General features: G+C 42.7%; 1 protein-coding gene across 5 annotated transcripts in view; it reads left to right on the top strand.

Annotated features, from left to right (window-relative positions):
* FLNB (filamin B) overlaps positions 1–26,148 on the top strand; it is an 84,658-nt gene that overhangs the window by 40,675 nt on the left and 17,835 nt on the right. For 2 of the 5 annotated variants that reach the window (XM_080996642.1, XM_080996638.1), the window contains exons 15-32: positions 515–638; positions 984–1,144; positions 2,095–2,185; positions 2,646–2,815; positions 7,309–7,426; positions 9,024–9,286; positions 10,381–10,978; positions 12,227–12,400; positions 13,195–13,357; positions 14,407–14,567; positions 15,325–15,492; positions 17,300–17,392; positions 18,641–18,764; positions 19,461–19,617; positions 20,848–21,037; positions 22,378–22,625; positions 23,308–23,385; positions 23,996–24,098. In XM_080996642.1, coding sequence (XP_080852768.1) covers positions 515–638; positions 984–1,144; positions 2,095–2,185; positions 2,646–2,815; positions 7,309–7,426; positions 9,024–9,286; positions 10,381–10,978; positions 12,227–12,400; positions 13,195–13,357; positions 14,407–14,567; positions 15,325–15,492; positions 17,300–17,392; positions 18,641–18,764; positions 19,461–19,617; positions 20,848–21,037; positions 22,378–22,625; positions 23,308–23,385; positions 23,996–24,098 — 3,184 coding nt within the window. The remainder of the gene's footprint in view (positions 1–514; positions 639–983; positions 1,145–2,094; positions 2,186–2,645; positions 2,816–7,308; positions 7,427–9,023; positions 9,287–10,380; positions 10,979–12,226; positions 12,401–13,194; positions 13,358–14,406; positions 14,568–15,324; positions 15,493–17,299; positions 17,393–18,640; positions 18,765–19,460; positions 19,618–20,847; positions 21,038–22,377; positions 22,626–23,307; positions 23,386–23,995; positions 24,099–26,148) is intronic. The other 3 variants (XM_080996639.1, XM_080996640.1, XM_080996641.1) reach the window with 3 other exon arrangements.

Consider the following 26,148-nt stretch of genomic DNA (forward strand, 5'->3'; position numbering starts at 1 on the left):
TTAAACAATCTATGGTCTGTTAAAGCTTGGGTGGGGAAAACTGTTGTTATGACTATTTTATTATTATGCTGTTTGTCATTATGCTTTTTATTAAGTTTTTATAATTATGCTCTGTAAAATGTGTTCTTAACGTTGTGCACTGTCCTAGGATCTTTTGATAAAGTGTGGTATATAAATTGAAATAATAACAATAACAATAATAATAATAATGACAATAATAATAAAATTAATAATGCACCATTAAAGATGTAAATGAGATTAGGAAAAGTTATGGCCATAAAATAAAGCAGATTCAGGTCTACTCATGTTTTCTGGTCCTCTCAGTTCTTAAATACATTTTTAACTTTGGGGTTGCCACAGGTTTTGTTATCTTGTATTTAGGTCCCTGTTCATGATTTTATTTTGTCTCCACATTGTCGAATACTTACTGTAAGCCTTCCCTTTTATGGAGTGGCATACAAATGTTGTAATCAAAGTGGCTCCTCCTTTAATTTGATGAAATGTTCCCCCCTAGGTCCAGATTGGGCAAGGCAGTCATCCCCAGAAGGTGAAAGTTATTGGACCCGGGGTGGAGAGAACTGGTCTGAAAGCCAATGAACCTACTCACTTCACAGTAGACTGCACAGAGGCAGGAGAAGGTAAAACCAGAATCACTAACACCGTTAACCTAAGCTCTATTTGCTGCTGTTCCAGTGGAACTGTTCTAGAAAGAAATGTGCTAATGAAAGTGGGCTGACAAAGCTGTTATGCCTGTGTAAATGTGTTAAGCAGGAGTGGGGAGCCTTGGGCTCTCAAGATGTTGCTAAAATGCAACTCCTATCAGCTTTAGCAAACATGACCAATGGCCAGGGGTAGTTGGGAGTTCAACAACATCTGGAGGACCTAGGGTTCTCCATACTGGGTGTCAAGCCACAACTACTGATACGAGGGAGCAATTGTGAAGTCATTTTACTAACAAATTGATACTTTTGTTTTCTTCCTAGGTGATGTCAGTGTGGGCATTAAATGTGATGCTCACGTATTGAGTGAAGAAGAGCAGGACATAGACTTTGGCATCATACATAATGCTAATGATACATTCACAGTTAAATATACCCCCCCTGCAGCTGGGCGCTACACTGTCAAAGTGTTGTTTGCTGGAGAGGTATGCAGTTAAGATGGTGGAGGGGGCAGTTGAGATGCCATTTTATATTGCTCTCTGGTTAGCTGAAGCTTCTGTATGTATGACATTATTGTATGACTGATTTATTTTTAAGCTCTGTTTACGTCTCACAAGGGTTCACACCTGAAGGTCCTCAGGGTGGTTTATGACAAAGAACAGCAATTATAAAAACGTATCTGATAATATATAGAGATGGTTGTAGCAGATAAAAAAAAACACTTAATGGGCTCTTGATTTCCTGTTCTGCAGTTGTTTCTGACTCCCTTGCAGTTGTCACTAATATTTTAAGAGCAAAATGAAATTCAGTGCTTGCTCTTTAGAAATGAAACAGATAATACAAAAACGGATAATAAATTTGATGTTCTCCTGCTCTGTGGCCAAGGGCTGATTGTAGTCGGAACTGATTCCAAACAAGAGTCCTTACAAGTTTCTCATTTAGCATCAGTTAAACAAAAATTTAGGGCACTTCTGAAAGGCACACACCAAGAAATAGGAATGCTTGTTAAACAGATGGTGGAAAAGGTACCGTGCAAAGCATCACTTCCTCTCTGTATGGCACTGTGGCATTTGCTTGAATGACCACTTGAAATGTTCCATGATATGTGCATTTAGGCCAAAGGTGGTCTAAGCAGGATCAGCATTTGCGTTTTGACCTTCTGGAGCAGAAGATTAGATTAATATTGGGGTTTCTGGAGTACACACAAAGAGTTGATTACTTAAGGTGGTCTCTGCCACAAAAAGTTGATTTTATTTTGGTATTCTTTGTAAATAGAAGGAAATCAAGAGCTTCATAGTCTGGTGTATGTTTGAAGATATACATTTTGGAAATATGCCCCGGGTGTCTCATGAGCTAATTCTTTTGTATTTTCTTACTTGAAAAGAAAACTTACATTGCAACAAAGCTTTATTTATTTTTATTTTTTGTCTTGAAGGAAATCCCTTCAAGCCCTTTCAGAGTGAAAGTGGAACCATCACATGATGCAAGCAAGGTGAAGGCTGAAGGGCCTGGACTAAGTAAAACAGGTGAGAGTTCACCTTAACTTGGTGAGTGTGGAAGTTTGGGGGGCTGTCATGATAGCTGTTTGCTTGTTTCCTTTGTCTTCATATTAAAACAGAGCAATACCCAGATTGCGCATATTCCTTGTGCAATGGACTCCCAATTAAGCAGAAGGGAATTCCTTTCCCCCTCCTCCTTCGCAGCTCCCTGCATGTGTCCAAATCCAAAATGTGTTCTTTAGCCTTGGGGGACTGCAGTGGGAGGAGAAGGAAGGGGAAATCCACTAGAACACTGTTGGATCTCACCTGTACAATTCTGCATCTAGGAGAGATCAGTCCATTAATACAAAAAAAATTTAATCATGAAGAGTTCAGTTTGGTATTAGCCTGGCGTCTTCATTCTGTTAAAAGAAAAAGAAAGCATGGCACACTTTCTTTCTGAATATGCCTTAAGGGGTGATGATAAATTCTACTTTTTTCTACTTAGGTGTGGAAAATGGGAAGCCAACACATTTCACCGTGTTCACAAAAGGTGCTGGAAAAGCCCCTCTGGATGTTCAGTTCAGTGGACCGATGGTGGGAGATGCTGTCAAAGATTTGGACATAATTGACAACTATGATTATTCACATACCGTAAGATACACTCCAGTACAGCAGGTAGGATTTCCTATAAGAGGTATTAATGTGATCTCTTCTGTCTCATGGCTTAGCCCCAGGCAGCATGATAGCAGCAGGACCAGAGGAGGAGACCGTGATCTCCTCTCCCAGGGATGGTTTGGCTGAACTATCACTTTATGTTCAAAATTATGTTGCCAGCTGCAACTTTCATTTTTGCCCCTAGTAGTTTAAGTATAGTGACTGCTGTGTGCTTCTGGCAAGTGGTGTTTCTGTTGTTCCTTGTACATCTCCTTCAGGCAAGCAGTAAAACAAAACTGAAAAACCCAGCAGGTCATTCTGGATTGGATCTTTAACATCGTTATATGACTCTTCTTGTAATCCTGAGCAGAGCAGACACTGGTTTCTGCACTGCCGGGCCTCTGTATTGGTCCATTGATACAGGTGGTCTTTCATCTAAGCCGTGTTCATTTTCATGCCGAGATGATCCTTTGGGTATTTTGTGCAACTTTTAGGTGTCCATAATTTGGAGTAGCTGGGTTCTATAGGTTTTTGTTTTAGTTGGATCTTGGTAGCAGAAACTTCAATGCCAGCTTTCTATTTGGCATGCCACTCGTGACACTGGCTGGTGTAAATAGAACTGGAGTTTATGACTTCGGAAAACAGTGGTGCTGTGTACTATCCTCCAGCAACTTGCAGCAAGCTTGCAAGTGGTGGGGTGCATTTGAGGGACTGTCTTCAAAATATGGCTGACGCTTGTTGAATGTGTTCTTTGGAGGCCAGTTAACTGTTCCTGGCTTGCTTACACCTCAGAAAGTACTAATTTTTTCCTATGCTTACCAAATCCAAGATACACACGGATGACAGCTAAGCCATTTTACGCTTGAATCCTTACAGAATTGTAGAATTGTGGTTTCTACCCATTTGCATAGAGCTTTGTTTGTAAATGCTGCTTTGCATAAAAAGTTCCTCGCATGTCCCAAGAACATCCCTGCTGGTTCAGGCCAAAGGCCCGTTTCGTCCAACATTCTGTTCTCACAGTGGCCGCAAGTAGGACTTGAGTACAACATTACTTTCCACAATTGAGATTTCTAGAAACTGGTATTCAGAAGCATGATCTCGTTGACAGTGTAGGCAGTACATAGCCATTGCGGCTAGCGGCCAAGAATAGCCTCATCGTCCTTTAAAGTTATCCATGTTGTGTGTCATAAATTAGCAGATTTAGGAGAAGACTACACTGCACCTTAACTCACAGGTGATGCTGAATTACTTTGTGCAGGGAACCTCTTCTGGATGGAGAGCATTCAAAACTGCTACCCGCTTTGTGGGTACAGTGTAGAATATTTGGCCCATGGGCTCCCAGCTTAGATAAAGGAAGCGGAGATAAACCCAGGAAACTGAACCCTGGCATTCTGCCAGCATTCTGTTAGGGGTTGAAAATTATAGTAGGTGGTGGCACTGTTGAGAAATACTGCCTTATTTGAACACTGCACCATATGTACATTGCATTTTTGAAGCAAACGTTGATAGAGGTTCTGGAGGGGGAAGGGGAGAGCGAGCTGGTTAAAGTGAATAAGGGGTGGAGTAAGCAAACATTGCAGTCTGCTCTTTTGCTCTGTCAGTCTGTCAACATAGCAGTGACAAATACTGCTTATCAAACATTAAACTGCTCCGGGCCCTGTGAAAATGTAACTTCCATTCCCAAATGCCTTATCCAAGGGATTAATTTCCAGAACTGCCGCATTATATGCACCTTAGTCACAGGGAGTTAACATGCTATGCTTTGCTGGCCCATGCCCAACTAGCTTAACTGAAAAATCTGAATTTCAAAGTCTCTTCTCTATAGCCAGCCTCTGTTCCTTCAAATTTATTAGTGTTCTACAGGAAATGAACAAAGGGAGGCTGAAGATTCTGGATGCGTTAATCTTGTGCCCATATGGGAACATTGCAGACGAATGCATGGCAGTTTCTAGGCAGCAAATGCTTCGTTTCTTGGCACCTAATTTAGCTGTTTTACAGAATCAAAAGTGAAGTTGACCGTCTGTCTTGTGGTGTTAATAGGTGCAGCTCAGACTGTAACAGACGAATGGGAAACTGGGAAAGCAGGTTGCAGCCAACATATGGGTGGCCTGTTTTGACGTTGGAAATACCTTGGATACAGAATGTTGGATTTTGAATGGGCTTGGTCTGTTAGGTTTAAACTATTGGAGTTGATATATAAAACCACCCTTTGCCATACACAAAGGTTTTATCAACTGAAGATTTCTTACATTTTCATTAGTGGGGGTTTTTTTTTTTTTTTTTGCCCTTCCTGTATCTCTTATTTGTAGATTATAAATTTGATAGTTACGGACTTGGGAGTATACATATCCACATTATACACAGTGTAGACATCCATGTAGAGGTCAGGAGGGCGGCAGCACAAGAATGGGCCTTCTCTGCAGTGGCTTCCTGTCTGTGGAATGCTCTCCCCAGGGAAGTTCGCCAGGCACCTTCACTATACATCTTTAGGCACCAGACAAAAACATTCCTCTTCAACCAGGCCTTTGCCTGACCTGACATCCTATACCCTTTTTAAAATGCTGGCTCTTTTCCGGGGGAGGGGGGAATATCTGGTTTTTGTTTTGATTTTATGTAAGTGATTTTTAATCACTGAGACCTTCAGGTATAGGGCAGTATAAAAAGGCAAAGGACCCCTAAAGGAAGGGACTGGACGTAAGTTTTTGTTCCTGAACAACAAACCTCTGTAGAGATACCAGATTTCGGAATAAGAAAGTTTTAGCAGCTGAACAAGACAAGAAACCTGAGAAAGTAAGGAATAAAAAGAACAAAGGACTAACTACGACACGGAAAGAATAATGGGAGGAGCAGCAAAGACCAAGGAAATTAAAGGCATTTATTAGACTGGATTTTTGAAGTTAAACATTATTAAAATAAACAAATTAAAAGAAAACCGGCAAGGTGGAATGGGAAAAATCTGGCCATGGACTTGAGATCTCCAGGCTGACAACATATAGACTGATGGACATGTGGAATTCAAACCGGGGAAGGGAAGGGGGAGTTTTGGAATCCAAAGGCTAATGTAACCATCTTTCTGAACCTCTTTATATTTTTTATCTTTTATTTCTTTATATAACTTTTGTATATCATGGTATTTTGATTTGGCATGTTTAAAAAAAAGGGAATTCGTGGAAGGAAATTGGGGTTGATCTTGGGGAAAAATCTTTTTTCTTTTTCTGTTAATGATGAGGGATGATGATAAAATTGTATAATTTAAATTGGTTAATGGGTTAAACATATTAAGTTTTAAACTGGGAGTGAGAGCTTGTGGAACCAAATTAATGAAAGGGGAATACAGTCGGGGGGGGGAGGAGGGAGTCCTAGAAAGAAGATAACGAAAGTAAGGCTCTAAATGTATTCTATCTTTTCTTTTCTGTTTTTTTTCTACATTATTGGAAATTCTAATAAATATGATTTTTTAAAAAAAATAAAAAATAAAAAGGCAAAGGACCCCTGACAGTTAAGTCCAGTCACGAACGACTCTGGGGTTGCGGCGCTCATTTCGCTTTACTGGCCGAGGGAGCCGACGTTTGTCCGCAGACAGTTTTTCCAGGTCATGTGGCCAGCATGACTAAGCCTCTTCTGGCAAAACCAGAGCAGTGCACGGAAACGCCGTTTACCTTCCCGCCGGAGCGGTACCTATTTATCTACTTGCACTTTGACGTGCTTTCGAACTGCTAGGTTGGCAGGAGCAGGGACTGAGCAACGAGAACTCACCCCATCGCGGGGATTCAAACCACCGATCTTCCGATCGGCAAGCCCTAGGCCCAGTGGTTTAGACCACAGCGCCACCTGCGTCCTCATAGGGTGGTATAGAAATAAAATAAAACTGTAGAGGACCCCAACAGTATTTTTACACATTTATAAGAAGGGTAAAACAGCAAACCTTAACCTGCAGAGTAGTCGTTGTGTTATTTCTGATGTTTTGCCTAGTGCTTGTATTAAGCCCTTGCAGATTATCTGTAGTTAACTGATTTACGGTATCCTTGGTTCAAAAACTTGTATTTTCCTGAAATTTGTAGAAAATAGATTAGTTTGAAACACAGTATGCTTAAGAGTGAAGCTAGCAAAATACAAGTCCTTATAGGGCATGACTGGGCACAGGCTTTCATCTGTAACAGGGCAGAGCATCTTGGTATCCTAGTAAAAACAGAGTAACATTTTAGCCTTTAAATGCAGAACTTCTAAAAGCTTCATGCCAAGGCTGCATCTGCACAAAACCTGCTTCCACTACCAGTTGGGATTTCTCCTACCAGTTATTTACTTGTCTCTACAACTTTGCTTGTATATACTGTCGAACAATTTTAAGTAGAACTCTGGAGGTTTGGGATAAGCTTTTGCTTCCTGGTGTCTGAAGATATGCATGATGAAGTACTAGGGGGCAGTTGTATGTCAGACTCTGCTGCTGTAGTTTCTGGCTTGTAGCAAATATTGAAATAAGAAACAACTTTTTCCAATCTGTCCAATCTCTCTAGGGTAGCATGAATGTTCAGGTGAGCTATGGTGGTGATCCCATCCCCAGGAGTCCTTTCACTGTAGGTGTTGCTGCTCCACTTGACCTAAGCAAAATTAAAGTTAATGGCCTGGAAAACAGTAAGTAACTTAAGTAACGTGAGCTTTTTTTATTTTTTATTTTTAACTCGTTTACAGAATAAACTTATCTGGAATGGAGGTCAAGATGCCAGTAGACTCCTGAATTGACAGATATCACTGTTTTGTGTGTTGCGTAGAACTTCTGAGTTTGTTCAAACCTGAGAATTTTGGGTGGAGAAGGGTGTATGTATATGTTCTCGCTGTTAAATTGAAATTGGCCGTTCTCTGCTTTGGAAAGAGCAGCCCATTTAAGGCAAGTACTTGAAGCGAGAGTTCTGCCTGTATTGGCAATAAAAGAAGTTGCGAGCTTAAAGGTCAGCATTGACCTAGGACTTTCCTTGGATAAGTCCCGTTCAATACCCAAAGTATGGGGTAAGGGGGAAAAAAGTAAGGCGTTGAAGATTTCCTGAGTTCCGCCCATTAACCATGGGGAAGCAGGAATCCTTCTGGTTCTAAACCCTTCACCAAACCTTCCTGTATGATGTTTGCTCTTGCTGAAATGTTGGTTGAATACAGTGAGATAATAGTTTGGAAGGTAGTTCCCATTTTCATCTACTCCCCACCTGCAATCCCCATCTACAGTCTCCATCTGCATCTACTCCCCATCCAGTATTTCCTTGGAATTGGGGTTTCAGGAGTAAAGTGGAGAGGCAGGACAATAGGAAACAGCATTCCATGAACAGAGGTCTGCTCATGGGTTGGATCCCAAGCATGCTTTATTTTTTAAAATGGATGCACTGAGGGTTATGCAGAATTTTAGGGTGGCGGTCATGTAGCATTCCAGATCCCATTTGATGACTTCCTGGAACATAGATGTGGAGATGATACATTTTGCTCTGCTACAGGCATAGGCAAACTCAGCCCTCCAGATGTTTTGGGTCTACAACTCCCATCATCCCTGACCACTGGTCCTGTTAGCTAGGGATGATGGGAGTTGTAGTCCTAAAACATCTGGAGGGCCAAGTTTGCCTATGCCTGCTCTACCACTTTTCTAAGCCATTCCTTGAATTGATTGACTTTTAAAGAAGGTGCATTTGAATTTTAAGAACTTGAAAGACCTCCAGGCTCCTGAAGGGAGTGTTCTACTATGAAATACATTGAGCTACAATAAAGAGTTTTGCATCAGTGAGCACTGGAGCTTAGGTTAACCAAACGTTAAACTACCTTCTCCATTCTAGACTTCACATGGCACAATAATATTATGGTGAGGCAATATGAAAATGGCCTATATAAAAAAAGAGTACCTTTAAATAAGTTCTCACCCTGCATGTTGCGTTATGTGACCTATTGCTCTCTGTTGATTCCCCCCCTAAAAAATCACACCTTTCATGGCAATATTGGCACAGAGCAAAATCCTGAATGTTTCAAAATGAGTGTGTTCCAGTGAGCTGCAGGGGCAAGTCTCCGTTCTACTGAGTTTGGGCGTTAACTCTGGGGTTGGCTTGGAAAATGAAATAGTAACTGTACATATTTTGGAATGGACAGTCTCCCTATGTCATTGTATTGATAGCCGGTATGAATTTTGTTCTGAATATGCCCTAGGGTCAGTGTAGAGAAAGAGAACATGCCATAACCGAGTCTCCTTTCCTTTCTGAAGGAGTCGAAGTAGGGAAGGATCAAGAATTTCTAATTGATTCGAAAGGTGCTGGTGGACAGGGCAAACTCGAAGTGAACATCTTCAGCCCCAGCAAGCAAGCTGTGCCATGTCTTGTGGAACCTGTAGTAGGCAAAGAGTGCAGCACTGCAAAGTATATCCCACGGGAGGAGGGCCTTTATCTAGTTGATGTAAATTATGATGGGAATCCAGTCCCAGGAAGCCCTTACGCTGTGGAAGCCACTCTGCCACCAGATCCTTCCAAGGTAAGCTGTTGCTAACCCTTGCTACATGGGTGGGTAAGATTTGGATGCTTCCATTGCTTGGCAAGTTGTGAGGTATGTGCATTACATTGTTGAAAAGTGTGACAAATGTTATCTTTTAGCAGAAGCCCTTAGACGCAAATTTGGGGCATGGGCCCACAGACAGACGTGCATTTGCTAACCTTACATGAGTTTGAATTCAAATTTCACAGAAACTTAAACTTATTAACCACCCAAATTATTTAATTTGCACCCTCTCAGATCACCCCAGAGTACTTCCTCTTCAGTTAATTTGACCCAGTTTCCTAGCAGATCCTCCTTCAAATCAAATTGCCCTTATGCTATCCCCATTCATTACTCCTTCAAATAGTCTATTGATATTTATCCCCCACCATTCAATTTCCCTCAGATTCATTATGGACTTAGAAATGTTCCAAAAGAGGTATAGTAATAGCCATGGATCTTAATTGTTTTCTCTCTTGGCGTTCTCATATATTACAAATTGGTAAATTTGTTAGATTGTGCAATGAGTTGATATAAGACATTACAATTTACTCAGAATTATTTTGGATCATCTGTGATTACGCATTAATGTTAGGCGTTTTGGTAACGATCTAAGCTTCTGCGTTATTTTAATGCATGTTGAGCCTTGTAATAGCTGGCAGGATTAAAAGGCCTATTTCGTAGTTCCTGTTGAAGAAATGTTGGCAATTTCTGAAGAAGTTAATGATAAATCACATGGGACTGTTTTAGCTCTTGTTTTCCTTTGTGTTGATTGGGTCAACTCTCTTGCTTTCAAAACAGATTAGATTAATGAGAATCAAGTTGGCAGCAATATGCTAATTAGGCCAACTGTTGTGCAATGTTGCTACTTTTTCAAAATCGAAGAAAAACATGTTGAGCTTGAAATCTTGCCGACTTGTGATAACGATAACTTGTGATAGTGGTGATAACAGTACCTTTGAACAGTAGAAATACTGTTTGGTTCTTATACATCTATTTAGTGACTGCAGACCACTAACATAAGAGAACTCTAGAACTGGCTCCGAACCCTTCCTGGCTAAATACTTAATTCAGCACTTTCCTGTCCTTCCCAGGTGAGAGCCTATGGTCCAGGTCTTCAAGGAGGCCTTGTTGGAAAGCCTGCTGAATTCACAATAGACACCAAAGGAGCTGGAACTGGTGGTCTGGGGTTGACAGTCGAAGGCCCGTGCGAAGCCAAGATAGAATGTTCCGATAATGGGGACGGCACTTGCTCAGTCTCCTACCTGCCTACGAAACCTGGTGAATACCTTGTGAACATCCTCTTTGAAGACGTCCATATTCCTGGCTCACCTTTCAGAGCAGACGTTGAAATGCCGTTTGACGCTTCTAAAGTAGTCGCCACAGGTCCTGGGCTTGAACGTGGCAAAGTGGGGGAAGCAGGCTTGCTACATGTAGACTGCTCAGAAGCTGGGCCTGGGACTCTGGATATGGAAGCTGTATCTGATTCTGGCTCCAAGGCAGATGTTGAGGTTCAGGATAACAAGGATGGAACCTACGCAGTTACATACGTCCCTCTTTCTGCCGGGATGTACACACTCAAGATGAAATACGGCGGAGAACCAGTGCCAAACTTCCCTGCACGGGTCAAAGTTGATCCGGCTGTGGACACAAGTCAAGTCAAAGTGTTTGGGCCAGGAATTGAAGGAAAAGGTATGCCTTCCTTAGTTTCTCTTTAGGTTTGTAGCACTTGTAGAATCTAGTTGGAAGGTACCCAAGAGTCATCTAGTCCATACCCCTGCAATGCAGGAATCTCAGCTATAGCATCCATGACAGATGACCACCCAACCTCTGTTTAAAAACCTCCAAGGAAAGAGAGTCCACCACCTCTCATGGGAGACTGTTCCACTGCCAAACAGCTTTTACTGTAAGAAAGTTTTTCTGAATGTTTAGTCGGAATCTCCTTTCTTGCAACTTGAAGCCATTGGTTCGAGTCTTACCATCCAGAGCAGGAGAAAACAAGCATGCTCCCTCCTCCATGTGACAGCCCTTAAGATATTTGAAGATGGCTATCATATCTCCTCTGTCTCCTCTTTTCCAGGCTAAACATACTCAGCTCCTTCAAGCGCTCTTCATAAGTCTTAGTTTCCATACCCTTGATCATCTTGGTTGCCTTCCTCTCTGCACATGTTCCAGCTTGTCAACATCCTTCTTAAATTGTGGTGCCCAGAATTGCACACAAAATTCCAAGTGTGATCTGTCTAAGGCAGATTAGAGTGGTACTACTACTTCTCTTGATCTGTATAAAAAAAATGTCCAGTAGTACCTTAGAGACCAACAAAGTTTGTTCTTGGTAGAAGCTTTTGTGTGCATGCACACACTATATAGTGGTACCTCGGGTTAAAACACACCGGGTTACAGACTCTGCTAACCCAGAAGTAGTACCTCGGGTTAAGAACTTTGCCCCAGGATGAGAACAGAAATCGCACGCTGGCGGCATGGTAGCAGCAGGAGTCCCCATTAGCTAAAGTGGTACCTCAGGTTAAGAACGGACCTCCGGAACGAATTAAGTTCATAACCAGAGGTACCACTGTACTTTTGTTGTCACTCACATGACTCTTAACCTGCATATCCCAGTACATGCTTAGATGTGCCCCTGTCAGTTCACAGTGCTTTCCAGGAAAGCACCCTTCCCGCTACCAAATTACATGGCTCACTTCCTCATTTCTGTGGGTTGATAGTGACTCATGAGACTGTAGGAAAGCACCCTGGCAAAATATGGCTTAGGTGAGCAGGTTTGCGAGAAACTGCTTGGTTGGGATCATTCTTGCACGATACCATTTGAGTCTCTTGAGTACCATTGCTGTCTCAGAGTGGCTAAACCTATTTCCATGCAGAAGCATGGAATTCTTGGACATGGTTCTGCCCAAAACAAAGCTGTTTCCCAACCTTATTTCATAGATGTTTTCCGTGAAGCCACCACCGATTTCACCGTAGATGCTAGACCCTTGACCAAGACTGGTGGAGACCATATCAAAGCTCAGATTGCAAATCCCTCTGGAGCTTCCACAGACTGCCTCATCAAAGACAATGCCGATGGGACATATGCAGTAGAGTTCACGCCCTATGAAAGAGGTAAAGTCTGCTAGTTGCTATTGACTTTGGGAGAATAAGGGAGGAAATAGATTGTACTAAATGGCACTATTCTATATTTTAACACAAGTCAAAAGGCAGGCTTGCTCCAGGACAAGGGTAGCCAACTTGATGGCTTCCAGATGCTGCTAGACTAAAACTCCCCATCTTCCCTGACCATAGGCAATGCTGGCTGGCAGAGCCATAGCTAGGTGATCTTGCGCCCCTGGCAGAACCACCCAGATTGTGTCCCCTAGCCATGGACAAATTAGCTCTTCTTTCCGCCTCTCCTCCAACCCCCCACCTTCTACCCATTCAATTCACCATAAATTTGAAACTATTTCTTATGAGGCAATAATCAGTATTTATATTTATGGACATATTTTTTGCCAATTTTTCACACACACCCCCAATTGCCTGCTCCCCTGGTGGGGGCCAACCTCACCAACCCCTAGCTACGGTCCTGCTGGCTGGTGCTCATGGGAGTTGTAGTTGAACAACATGGGGAAGGCACTACATGTTCTAGAGCAGGCACCCCCAAACTCGGCCCTCCAGCTGTTTTGGGACTACAACCCCCATCACCCCTAGGTAACACAACCAGTGGTCAGGGATGATGGGAGCTGTAGTCCCAAACATCTGGAGGGCTGAGTTTGGGGATGCCTGTTCTAGAGTAAACTGTCTTGCATTCTGAAAATAGTTAATTCAAATAAGGTGGAAACTAATGGTCAAATACCTGTGATGTAACTTTTGCAATGGTTCAAAGACTTCTCCAGTAAAAGTTCATCTTCTGCTTGCAGGTCCTCACACTGTTGAAGTAACCTATGATGATGTTCCTGTACTAAACAGCCCTTTCAGGGTTGATGTTACAGAAGGATGCCATCCTTCTCGGGTGGTGGCCCAAGGAGCTGGGCTACAAGAAGCCTTCACAAATAAACCAAACCCATTCACTGTTGTCACTCGGTAGGTATGATGGACTGTTTTCTGATATGTTAATGTGAGCAGAGTAAGCTGCGTATTTGTAAAATAAAGTTGGAAGATCTGACTGTAGATGCATGAAGTAGAATTGCGGGTGTCCTTGCCTCTCCTCCCAAAGTACAGTGGTGCCTCGCAAGACGAAAAGAATCCGTTCCGCGAGTCTCTTCGTCTTGCGGGTTTTTTCGTCTTGCGAAGCAAGCCCATTAGCAGTTTAGCGGATTAGTGCTACAGGGCTTAGCAGGCTTAGTGGATCAGCTGATAAGCGGCTTAAGGATAAGCTGATAAGCGGCTTAACGATAAGCTGATAAGCGGCTTAACGATAAGCTGATAAGCGGCTTAAGGATCAGCTGATAAGCGGCTTAGCATCAGCTGTTAAGCGGCTTAGCCATCAGCTGATAAGCGGTTTAGCGGCTTGGGAAAAAGGGAAAAAGGAAAAAAAAACTGCAGGAACTCACAAGACATTTTCGTCTTGCGAAGCAAGCACATAGGAAATTCGTTTTGCGAAGCACCTCCAAAACGGAAAACCCTTTCGTCTAGCGGGTTTTCCGTCTTGCGAGGCATTCGTCTTGCGGGGCACCACTGTAGCTGATTGACAGGGACGTGCCATGGGCTAGGTACAAATAGCAAGAAGCAACTTGGAGATCTTGACGTTACCACAGGCCTAAACATTGTCATCTTCCTTACAAACCCGCCCACACACCTTCAACTCATTGCTTTGATTCTTGATGACTTTCCCCAGACTGTCTTTGTGTGATTCACACGCCTGCCAAGTAATGTCCTCACCAATGACTTCAGAATTCCCCAGGCTAAATTGGACTTTAAACTGAAGAAACCATTAATCAATCAACATGTAGACCTACCTGCATTACAGGTTCTTATTCTTCTCAACTGTCTAGTAGGCTACTGTCATTCTGAGAGAATGCAGCAGAGAACAATTAGTTGCAGTCATGCAAAGCAAAGTGGGCTCTTGAGTTTAAAATGCTGTAATAGAAACACGTTAACTGTTTTCCCCCCCTTTTCTTAAATGCTTGCAGAGGGGCTGGAATTGGCGGCCTTGGAATAACTGTTGAAGGACCCTCAGAATCGAAAATAAGTTGTAAAGATAACAAGGATGGCAGCTGCAGTGCAGAGTATATTCCTTACGTTCCAGGAGACTATGATGTCAACATAACTTATGGGGGCGAACACATCCCTGGTAAGACACCTTGCATTTTGAGGTTGGATTCAAAGTAAAAGCCTGTGAATTGACTTTCATGCTAGAGAACACTTTTTTTTTTTAAGGATGTTGTAATGTATAATAAATAATGTACGTTGCATTTGAAAAAGTCAACACATTTTGCTTTTGCAAGAACATTCCCAGTGGGAATCAGGGTCTCATAGCAGAGCCTTTAGATTTTTGGGAATACAAAGCAAATAGCCATATTGACCTATAACACAATAGTAGTATATTTTGCTGCTCTTTGACTGCACATAAGAATTTGTCTTACACAGAGTCCACCTAGCTCAGTGTTGTCTACACTAACTGGCAGCAGCTCCCCAAGTTTTGAGTTTGGGGGGTATCTCCCAGCCCTACCTGGATTGTCCGGAGATTGAGAATCTGGGATTTCCTGCATGAGAAGCTGATGCTCTGCCACTGAGCCACTGCTCTACCCCAAATGTATCTAAAGATTTTGTGGTGGGTGCTAGAACCAACTTTCAGTGCCCCAAAACATTTTTCTCACCTCATTAGAGCATCAAGTTCACATTGCATACAGTCCCATTTCAATTAAAATTTAATCCTTGTCCATCTAAATAGCCAGATAAGGTGCCCACTTTTATAAGGATAGTCATCAGTAGGGGACCAAGGGAGCAGTGTGAGAGGAGCTGGGCTCCTTAGGGGTTGCTGTTGACGCACCTTTACACAAGTTGCTACATTCCCCTTTGTACTGAGCTAGCACTTGCTTCATTGGCAGGCAGTCCATTTAAGGTTCCTGTAAAAGATGTCGTTGACCCCTACAAGGTGAAAGTCTCTGGACCAGGCCTGGGAACAGCAGTCCGTGCCGGAATTCCCCAGTCGTTTACTGTAGATACCAGTAAAGCTGGGGTAGCACCACTTGAGGTTACAGTAACAGCGCCCAGAGGTAATGTGTTCCACTGCAATCGCTTGATATTTCTCTTAAATGAGTTGTATGATTAGCAGAAGTCGTCACTTGGAAGCACTTGAGTGGTAACTGGTAGGAGTTGTTGAATTGGAGGTACTAAGAAAAAGTAGCGTCGTGTACAGTTCTGAAGTGCAAAGTTTTGGGTACTGCTGATATAGCTATTACTCTGTAGTGCTTCAGAAAGTTGGGAGCTTCAGTAATCAAGGTGCTCCTTTATAACTCAGTTGGGAGTCTTCAAGGCAAATCTAGTGTTTAAACAGACACGGGAGGACAGCAGTTTGAGTACAGTTGTATCTTGGAAGCTGAATGGAATACATTCCGGAAGTCCGTTCGACTTCCAAAACCAAATTGAAGCTTCTGATTGGCTGCAGGAAGCTCCTGCAGCCAATCAGAAACCGCGGAAGCCCCATCAGACGTTTGGGTTCCAAAAGAACGTTTGCAAACTGGAACCATCACTTCTGGGTTTGCGGTGTTCAGGAGCCAAACGTACGAGTTCCAGGGCGTTCGACAACTAAGGTACGACTGTACATGAAACTTGGAGTGGAGCATATCTGGTCATTGAACGAACTTCTTGCACTAAGACAATATGGTGTTCAACCAACAATCCCGCTAACAAGTCATTGTAATCAAATCTTGCATAGAAAGCGGCAGACAGGAGTATTAATATTTGATTGTTTTCATGATGTATTGATTTGCATTTTTGTTCTGTTGTGAGCTGCTATGAGAATATAAATTTAAATAATAAAAACAAATGGTACATGCAGATCCAAATATATTAATGTTGGGGTTTTGTTTTTTAAAAAATCAAGGTAGCTCAGGTAAAAATGGTACTGTATACTCGTAGGGTGGTGAGAAATGGCCTAGGATCATCTGACAGCTGAACGGGGGATCTGCGTTTTGAAACACTTCTTGGCTACCTTAAAGGGCCGCTTACAACCTGTTAAAGATACACCACCACTTACTTTGTATTTGTGAATGCACTAGAAAATGTTAAGGTGGTTAAATCTTTGGCAACAAGTTCATTGAGCTGCCCTTGGTCCTATCCACTCCTGTGAGACATAAGTGTCTGGCTGCCTTCTCTGTGAAGTGCTCTGATCCTTGATAAGAGCATGGAGAAAGATTGAGGGAGGAAAGGAGACAGAGGTGAAGGCCTGAGGAAAACGCTGTGAGGGGGTGGCTAGGAAACAAGGGCTGGAAGAAGGAACAGTCTGGTGGGATGAGGGCTAGTGGAAGAAGCCTAAAGCAATTCTGATGTTACTAGATGCTAAGCACTCTTGCGTGTCAACTATCTAACATTGCCAGATATAGAATGCGAATGTATTGAACCTCAGATGAATGAAACCCTCCCCCCCCCCCCCCAAATTGTAGTTGGGTCCCCTCTCTTACCTCATTCTTCCAGTTACTGAAGACCTAACAGGCTTTTATTTATTGTGTTCTGAGTACTGCAGACTTATGCAAGAATACTTGAGTACGTAAAATACTTCTTGGAGCAAGTACGTTTCAGCTGTTGGCAGATCTAATTCAGCTTCATCTTAAGAAGTCTTTCTTCACTGAAGTTGTGAAAGCAACTCAGCCCAAGGGCCAGGGGAGGCAATGGCATTTGGAATTAAATTGCATGTACACTGCACACTGTGAACCTATGCTGAATGGGATGCACTTGGTCTAACGTAGCCGTTGCATGAATAAACCACCTTTTGTGTAATTGGTTTTAAGGCAAACATGTCTCAAGGGACAACTGACAGAGCTCTGATTTTGTATTACTAAGTTAATAGCTTTTTAATTCTAGCTGATGAGCCGGATACCCAGTCATGGCGCAGTCCGCTGAAAGCAATTTCAGAGTTCTTTAAAGGTGACCCACAGGGTGAATCTAATGAGACAGGTTTGAACTTTTACTAACTAATTACCTGTGCCTCCAGCACATCTTCTAAACTGTATAAAGTGCTGCTGTGAATGAGCTTAATTGAACTTCTGTGCTTAACTGCCGCTGTACTATTAATTCTCCACTGAGTTATCCTTTTTACTAAACAATTCCTTGTTTGATTTATATGCACACTTACTTTGGTCCTTGATCTAAATTGTAACTGCAGGCAGTTCTAATCATGTTTGCAACTAATCTTGTGAAATAGCTGCATGTGCAAATCCACATATCTTGATTTTCTGGGAATAGGTCCTTGGAGCTCTTCTTACCTTGAACTAGCTGATCATAACACTTGTTTGGCAGCACCAAATTTTGTTGACTGCGCTCAACTTCTCAATGTCATACTGAGGGGTAGAGCCTAAAGAAGGCAGGGTATTTTTTTCCATTCTGCACCAGTTTTCATATATTTATTCATATGTCAGTTTGATCCCATTTCTACATTAATCTGCATTTTTAATATAAAAAAGCACGAGCATTAGTATTCAAATACATATTGTCATAATAAATACTTTAAAATGCATATTTTATCAGTTTCTCAACCTTTTAAATGCTAAAATATGCAGTTTAATTTTTTTACACATTTTGCTGTTTTTGAGAAGTGTATTGCAAAATTTGGAGAGTTGTTCTGATCTTTGTATTAATCTGGGAGGTGCAAATTGATTTGGTTTGCTCATCGATGCAGACCAAATAAATCTCTCCTCCATGCCTGGGTTATAACGAAAGTTACTAACTATTCCTGACTAACACACAGTACTGAATTGGATGTTGAGCCTAATCAGTAGTAGTGTTCAAATAAAAAAAGTATTCCTTTTTCTGGAAGCTTATATTTAAATGTGTCCGATAACTGACCTAACCAGCTGTATAATTTTGGAACAATAAATCACTCCAACCCCTATTTGATGGGGGTTTCTTAGCTTACAGCCATTGGAGTTGAGCCAGCCAAGGAACTGCTAGTGATTTCACCTCTCTCTAATTGATGAGGTCACAGACTGGGAATGATAGGAATAAATTGGCTTATCTGAACAGACCACAAAGCAGATGTCTCTGCAGATTTCTTGCAAAGCTTTAAATCAGCATTGTGTGTGTGTGTGTGTGTGTGTGTGTGTGTGTGTGTTGGTGCTCAAAGCGGCAAAAATTGCTCGTGTGTCATTGAGGCCTTTGATGAGAAGGTGGCCAAAGGAATTGAAATGTGGTCTTTTTACTACTTAGGCTTGGCAGAACCTGTAAATATAGTTGACAATGGCGATGGCACCCATACAGTAGCCTACACACCTACGAAAGAAGGTCCCTACACAGTTGCAGTAAAATATGCAGATGAAGAGATTCCTCGCAGGTAAGAGTGGGGTGCAGGAAACAAAGCTTATTGTGCAAACTGCAGTGCTGTTGGTTGGCCTCCAAATTTGAGGTGGGTTTCATTGTTGATCATGAGCTTAGTCTTTGCACTTAGTTTTGGTAAAGAGGCTTTAAAGAAATGCTTCTACAGCAAGGACTTGGTTCCTCCTGGTGGTTGTCAGAGAGGGGGAAGAGGCTACAAAGTGCTGTGCATTTCCTTGAACTGTAGAATCTAGCAAACATTCTGTAACTAGCCCAGTGTTTGCTTCTGCCAAGGACCAGCTTGTTTATTTATGTGCTGCTATTATTGCTTGAATGCCAAAATAGGCTTCCGAGAAGATTTACAAAGCACCAAAACGAGTTACACAAGCATTAAAATGCAAGAGCCCGTCGCTGAAAGGCACAATGAAACAACACAGCAATTAAAAACGGGTCTCTAGGGAATGCCTGTGTAAACAGAGGTGTCTGTCCCACTCTCTTCTCCAAATGTCTAGTAGGTTTGTACGTATAGTAATGAGTGGTTCCCTAACTCCTACATCAAAAAGGTTCAGTGACTAATCCAGTGTCTGGCCTTTGACAGTAATCTCGTACCTTTGTTTAACCTTCAGAAATACTTTCTTCATGCTGGTGAGGCATCTGCTTACATAAACATTGATGATCTTCAGTGCTGAAATATGTCGCTCTGTTCTTTCAACAGCCCGTTCAAAGTTAAGGTGCTTCCAACATACGATGCCAGTAAAGTGACGGCGAGTGGGCCAGGGCTAAGCTCCCATGGGGTTCCTGCCAGCATGCCCACTGAGTTTGCTGTTGATGCTAGAGATGCAGGCCAAGGACTTCTCTCAGTGCATGTGACCGTAAGATACAATTTCTTCCTACTGTTGACCATTTAACACAGGAGCTGAATCTTCACACGCTGAACTCAAAGACCTCTGGTATTTTGAGTAGGAGAACTAGAATGTTTCCTTCTGGTGCACTGCTGAGCATCACTGGGGGTTCAACAGGGCAGACCTCCATTCAGCAGTGCCCTTAAAGCTTTCCTTTAAAAGTATCAGTTGGCAAACTTCGCTCGCTTTATATATCACCCAAATTTAGCAAGGCTACTGTGTGCCGACTATTTCTAGGCAAAGCTTGTGGCTCCTAATACATAGAGGATGCCCTGGACATAGCACAGTGCTTTTTGATGTGAACTATTCCTAGCCTTTTCAGATCCCCATAAACTAGGCCAGTCTGCAGTTTTCACCATGAATGAACATAGACAAGGTTTTGTGGAAGGGCCAGTACATACTTCAGAGGTAATCATAGCTGTTCTGGGCTCTGTTTCAAGGCAGCTTTGTCATGAGCATTTGCAAAGACAAACCTTGGTTTCGAGGGGTGCTAGTTAACCCCCACAGCGCATTAAAGATGTTAAAGCAAACAAGTATGTATTAGCCAGAATAATGTATGGTGCCCCACTCCCCTGTCTAAGAAGCAGTGCTATGAAAACTTGTTATACAAATATAATGGAAGAGTAGAGCTTGCATTTTACCCAGAGGACCTTTGACTTGCAGCTATTAGTCAAAAACTGCACAGATACAACACCGAAAAGCTGTCTGGTGGCATTATGATATGCAGTAGTCTTGCATTAGACTCCTGTTTCAGTATAAACCTAGACCATTCTTAATCAAGAAGAAACAGGTTAACAAAAATGACTGCTTCCGGTGTAACATGGAAAGTGTTTGCATTACCCACAGAAGCAAGCCAATTGCACATTGCTCATCCAAAGCCTGTGATATTTCTTGCAGGATCCAGGCAATGTGGATATTTACTGCCAAGTCTTGTCCTAAGGATTTTTTCTTGTCACAAGATTGGCTTTTACAGGCAGCAACAAATCACATTCGTTTGAACTTCCATGTCAACCTCAAACTGCCCTTTGATTGCTTAAATACCAGGTCCCCTTGAAAATAAAAAAAAACAGCATGTTATAGAAACTGTCAAGTTCAGGGTAGATGTAAACCTGAACGTCTGCTGTTTTTAGAGCTTACGCTCTGCGTCTTCTTTGTGATTGAGGCTTTCTTGCTGATTGTGGCTTCGCTTCTGGCATTCAGGACCAAGAAGGCAAACCAAAGAGGGTTGACGTCCAAGACAACCAAGATGGCACTTATGCAGTGACTTACCTCCCTGACAAGACTGGTCGCTACTCAGTTGGCATTAAATACGGTGGGGATGATATCCCCCTTTCTCCATATCGAATTCGTGTGTCACCAGCAGGAGATGCTAGCAAGTGTCAGGCAACAGGTAAATTCATTCTGTTTTCTCACTGTAAGCAAGTGTTTTATAAGAGTACCGGAGTCAGGCAAGCTATGCAAACTGCTCTCCTAAAAGCCTTCGTACAGATATATTGAAGTGAAATGGGCTACCTGCCCTATATGATCAGCACACATACTTAAACAGTAACTTTTAAAATCTGTATTTGTGCCAAGATAGCATTTTGATGTACAGCCTTTAAACAAACAAAATGCCTTGCACTAGGTCTGACTTTTGGTTCATCTAGCTTAGTTTTGCCTTAAACTGACTGGCAGTGGTTTCATGTAAAGGGCCTTCTCAGCCCTACCTGGAGATGCCAGGAATTGAACCTGAGCCCTTCTGCATGCAAAGCAGATGCTCTACCACTGAGCTGCACCCCTTCCCCACGCACAGTGATTCCCCTTGGTGATTGCAGCTTGATGCAAGAATAAGTTGAGCCCAAATGTTTGCTGCAGAATTAGTTCAAAGTGGAGCCTGTGGCCAGATGCCAACCGTGGGCCCCCAATAGGCATCTTTCAAGCACAAAGAATGTGGAAGTGTTGGTAAGCTTGCCAGTCTCTTAGGAAAGCATCCATTACAGCCTGAAGCAAAGCTCTAATGCTAGAGCCTAGGGTTGACAGCAGGGAAAGACCATGTTTGCACCAAAGGAGTGACTGCACTGTTGCCTTGATCCACAGTGGTTCATTTCTGGTAGGGTGTATGTCGTGACATCTTCTTGTTGTTTAAAGGCATTAAGGGGGCACAGTGGGCTTCAAGGGAAAGAGCAGCTGTCTCTGCTGTGATAACCACCTACTTCTTTTCACACTCCCCACCTTACAACCAGCAACCTGTCGTTTGAAAGCTGACACAAGGATCATGCTTTCTGCATGAATAAAGCTTTGTGTTGCTCATGCAGATGGCAAATCGTGCAGGGCTCCTTTAAAGTTAAGCCAAACTACTTTAGTGTTCACAAACTTACAGACCTCTCCTTATCAAAGTATGCTGTGGTCCCCTGATAAAAATTCTCATCTGTAAAACATTGCTGTCTTGTGTGAAAAATGCTTTTGATGTGTTACGAGTGCCAGATAAAGGAGAAATGGATCTGGAGGTGCAAATGAATCTCTTCCCCACTTCATCCACCTCCACATGCACCCAGGGGGACCTTGCGCTACAGCTGGGGTGGTTTGCAAAGGTTTCATGACAAAAGCCTGAATTAGGCTTGCTTGTCTGCAGAAGTTTGGATTAACTTGTGTGTTTCATAATGCAGGTGTCCAAAAGGAAACTGCACAGGAATTTCTTAGCAGAAGATATGAGAATCTGCCCTGATGCTCACCATACCATTTATCTCCTAGGTCCTGGCATTGCAGACACAGTGAAGTCAGGCGAGGAAGTAGGCTTTGTAGTTGATGCTAAATCTGCAGGCAAGGGCAAAGTGACGTGCACTGTCCTGACACCAGAGGGTACAGAAGTCGAAGCAGAGGTCATTGAAAACGAGGATGGAACATACGACATCTATTATACAGCTGCTAAACCAGGAACCTATGTAATTCATGTCCGCTTCGGTGGAGTGGACATTCCAAACAGCCCCTTCACTGTCATGGTAAGATGCCTGGCTTTTGGTTTTGAAACCCTTTGTGTGAACTTAAGAGTAGACTGATAAGTAGTGAGCATGTTAGCTTTAATAAGTCACATGAAGTTTGACACAGTCATTTGCAGCCTGTTAGTCCAATCCTTATCAAGAGTAATGAGAAGAAAGTTCTGTTGAGTTCAGTAGGACAAACTCACAGGTAAGTGGCGCTAGGATTGCAGCCTAAATTAGCATTTGGAGTGAGCCGAGTGTTTTGCCTATGTGGTTCTTGTGGACAAAGAAGTGTTTTTTCGGCTATGAGAAATACTACCTCACAAAACCCTAGTGTCGGATGCCATTCTTCTGTTCAGATCTGCTGTTGTACCACTTTCCCCCTTGTTCAGGGCTCTTTGCCGTTGTGGTCCCAGCTAGTTGTGAGCAAGAAGTCAGCCCAACGCAGAGTGCGTGCGCAAGAATGGAGTTCCGTCACAAAGGGCTTTGGGGCACATTCTCATTTCATGCAGAAGAGAGGGAAGGTGGCTAGCTTGGAAGTGCCACGCAGCCCTTGCATTCTGCTTCTGGTGCTTTCACCTCTCCCACGCTGTGCGTGCCACAGAACCCTATGCATATGTACCTCTAAGTTGCGATGTTTTTTATAAGCTCTATGAATGAAGAGGGTTTTTAAAACTATACCTTGCCTTTTGCCACTAACTAGGCTACAGATGCAGATGAAGTTGCAGTGTTGTCTCAGGAGCCCCTAAATGCGGCATGTCCCCCTGGATTCCATCCCTGGGTACCTAGTTTTGTTTTTTTACACTGTCTTCCGTGTTCCATGCAAGAGTTGACATCCTGCCTCTTGGGTCTGTTTGAGCTTGCTTTCTTGTCATATCTTACTGGTGATCAAAAAGCTACTTTGGGGCAACTTGGGTTTGATTCAGAACCTTCCTTCATATATATATATATTTAACAACTCTTAACATCACAATCATTTTAAACGGTGCATCTGTGGTACTTTGTCCTTAGGGAGCTATTTTCTTCTTGACTTCAGATGGTGAACGGCTTCTTCCTAGAGTATTGTCACTGACCATGTTGCTCTGGCTTTATGTTTTGGTTTCTCTTCTGCTTTAAAAAAAACACAACTTTCTTCCAGACCATAGCCAGCTTCAGTGTTCCTTTGGACGGAGCTATCCTTGCATCTTTTACTCTTCCATTTTGTATGTTTTTAAAACTCTCTTCTGAATGTTTTTCACGTTAAACAATGAATGGGAGCAAAGCTTTGTGTGGTGGTCAGCAGTCTGCAGTTGAGTGGTGTCTTCATTCTGGATGCAACTGTCTGGACTGACCAAAAATAGCTAAGCAAACTGTTTTGTGCTAGAATGACAATAACTTTTTCTCCACAATAGGTCACGGAAGAAGCTTATGTTCCTGATGGTGACATGAATGGTCTTGGGTTTAAGCCCTTTGATATGGTCATTCCTTTCGCAGTAAGAAAAGGAGAAATAACTGGTAAACAAGCTTTCAGCACACAGTTGATCACTCTCTTTAAAGCAGTGGTGAGGACCCTGTGGCCCGCCAGATGTTGGGCTCTTAACTCCCACAGTCCCTGAGACAGCTGGTTGGGGCTGATGTAGGTTAGAGGCAACATCTGGAGAGCCACAGAGTCTCCATCCCTTAGTTAATGTCAAGGAAAATGCCTTGCCCTCACCTGTCTTATGAGTGCCCCTTGCATGGCTCAGTAGTTTAGCTTTCCAGTAGCACCTTTAAGACCAACTAAGTTAGTTCTTGGTATGAACTTTCGTGTGCAAGCACACTTCTTCAGATACACTGAAACAGAAGTTGCCAGATCCTTCTATATAGTGAGAAGGTGGGGAGGGGTATTACTCAGAAGGGTGGTGGGAATGGGAGATAGGCAGATAGCTGGGATGAGCCTGCTGACGACTCTTAACGACTGTAATGGGTCTTACAGGAAAAGGCAAGGGGTGAGAAGGTGAGGAATGGCTTAGTCATGTATAATGGGATAAGAATCCAATGTCTTTGTTCAAACCAGGTTTCTCCATGGTTTTAAGTTTGGTAATGAGTTGCAATTCAGCAGCTTCTCTTTCCAGTCTATTTCTGAAATTCCTTTGTAGTAAAACAGCTACTTTGAGATCTTGTATAGAATGTCCTGGGAGATTAAAGTGTTCTCCTACAGTAGGAGTCGTCAGCAGGCTCATCCCAGCTATCTGCCTATCTCCCATTCCCACCACCCTTCTGAGTAATACCCCTCCCCACCTTCTCACTATATAGAAGGATCTGGCAACTTCTGTTTCAGTGTATCTGAAGAAGTGTGCTTGCACACGAAAGCTCATACCAAGAACTAACTTAGTTGGTCTTAAAGGTGCTACTGGAAGGATTTTTTTTATTTTGACTATGGCAGACCAACACGGCTACCTATCTGTAACTAGTTTAGCTTTGTAATACATTGTAGTAGAAGCATAGATTTCACCCTGCAAGATAATCTTTCAAAAAGATTGTGCTATTGTTTGGCCTTAGCAGAGCTGGGAGGAGATAAAAATGAAGCCCTCCTAGAGTAGCCATGATTGTCCTGTCCTTGTGCCCCACTGCGCAAGTCTATTTAATCTGCTCTTAAGCATCATCCAGAGCAACAGCTCTTGATTGGGGCCTTCGATTATTATTTCTTATTATTTATTGAATTTCTATATTGCCCTTCATCCGAGGATCATGGAGCGGTTCACAATATAAAAACACAAAAATACATACCACAACAATTATCATTATTGTTATTTATTGAATCTGTATACCACCCTTCATCTGTAGATCTCAGGGCTGTTCACAACAAAAACAAGAAAAAGCCTTGTACAAAATGCTAAAACCAAAGCGTCTGAAAATAATATCCCACCCCTACACTGTTAAAAAGGCCATAGATTGTTTAATTAGCCAAAGGTCTGGTTGAAGAGGAACATTTTTGCCTGGTGCCTAAAGGTGTTACAATGAAGGTGCCAGGCGAACCTCCCTGGGGAGAGCATTCCACAAGTGGGAAGCCACTGCAGAAAAGACCTTTCTCATGTTGCTGCCCTCCAGATCTCTTATGGAGGAGACTCACAGAGGAGGTCCTTTGATCATGATTGCAAGGTCCGGGTAGATGGGGAAAGGCTGTCCTTGAGGTATTGCAGTCCTGAGCTTGAAAACAGTCAGCTTTGGCAGGCCATGGCAAACTCTATAGAGAGTTGTAGATGCCACCAGACCTTGATGGCTTGATGGATTTTGTCTGTCTAAGCCAACCTTCAAGGACACAACTTGTGTTAAAAAATATTAGCGTGTTATACTCTGGTTGTTATCAGAAGAATAAATGGATCTCCAAGCTTCAGTGCAGGAGAATTTTTGGAAGTGCTTTCAAAGAAATGCAGGGAAACCTTTGCACCTTTGTATAACCTCCCCTCCCCTGTTTATATGAGTGAAAGGGAGGGCCCCAATACCATGCGGATTTGAGTGTGAAAACACCAAAACACATGGCTTTGCCTTTTGAAGTATTGTGCAGTTTGAGTTCAGTTTGAGC

This window comes from Podarcis pityusensis, assembly GCF_964106645.2.
Source record: "Podarcis pityusensis genome assembly, chromosome: 2".
NCBI lineage: Eukaryota > Metazoa > Chordata > Lepidosauria > Squamata > Lacertidae > Podarcis > Podarcis pityusensis.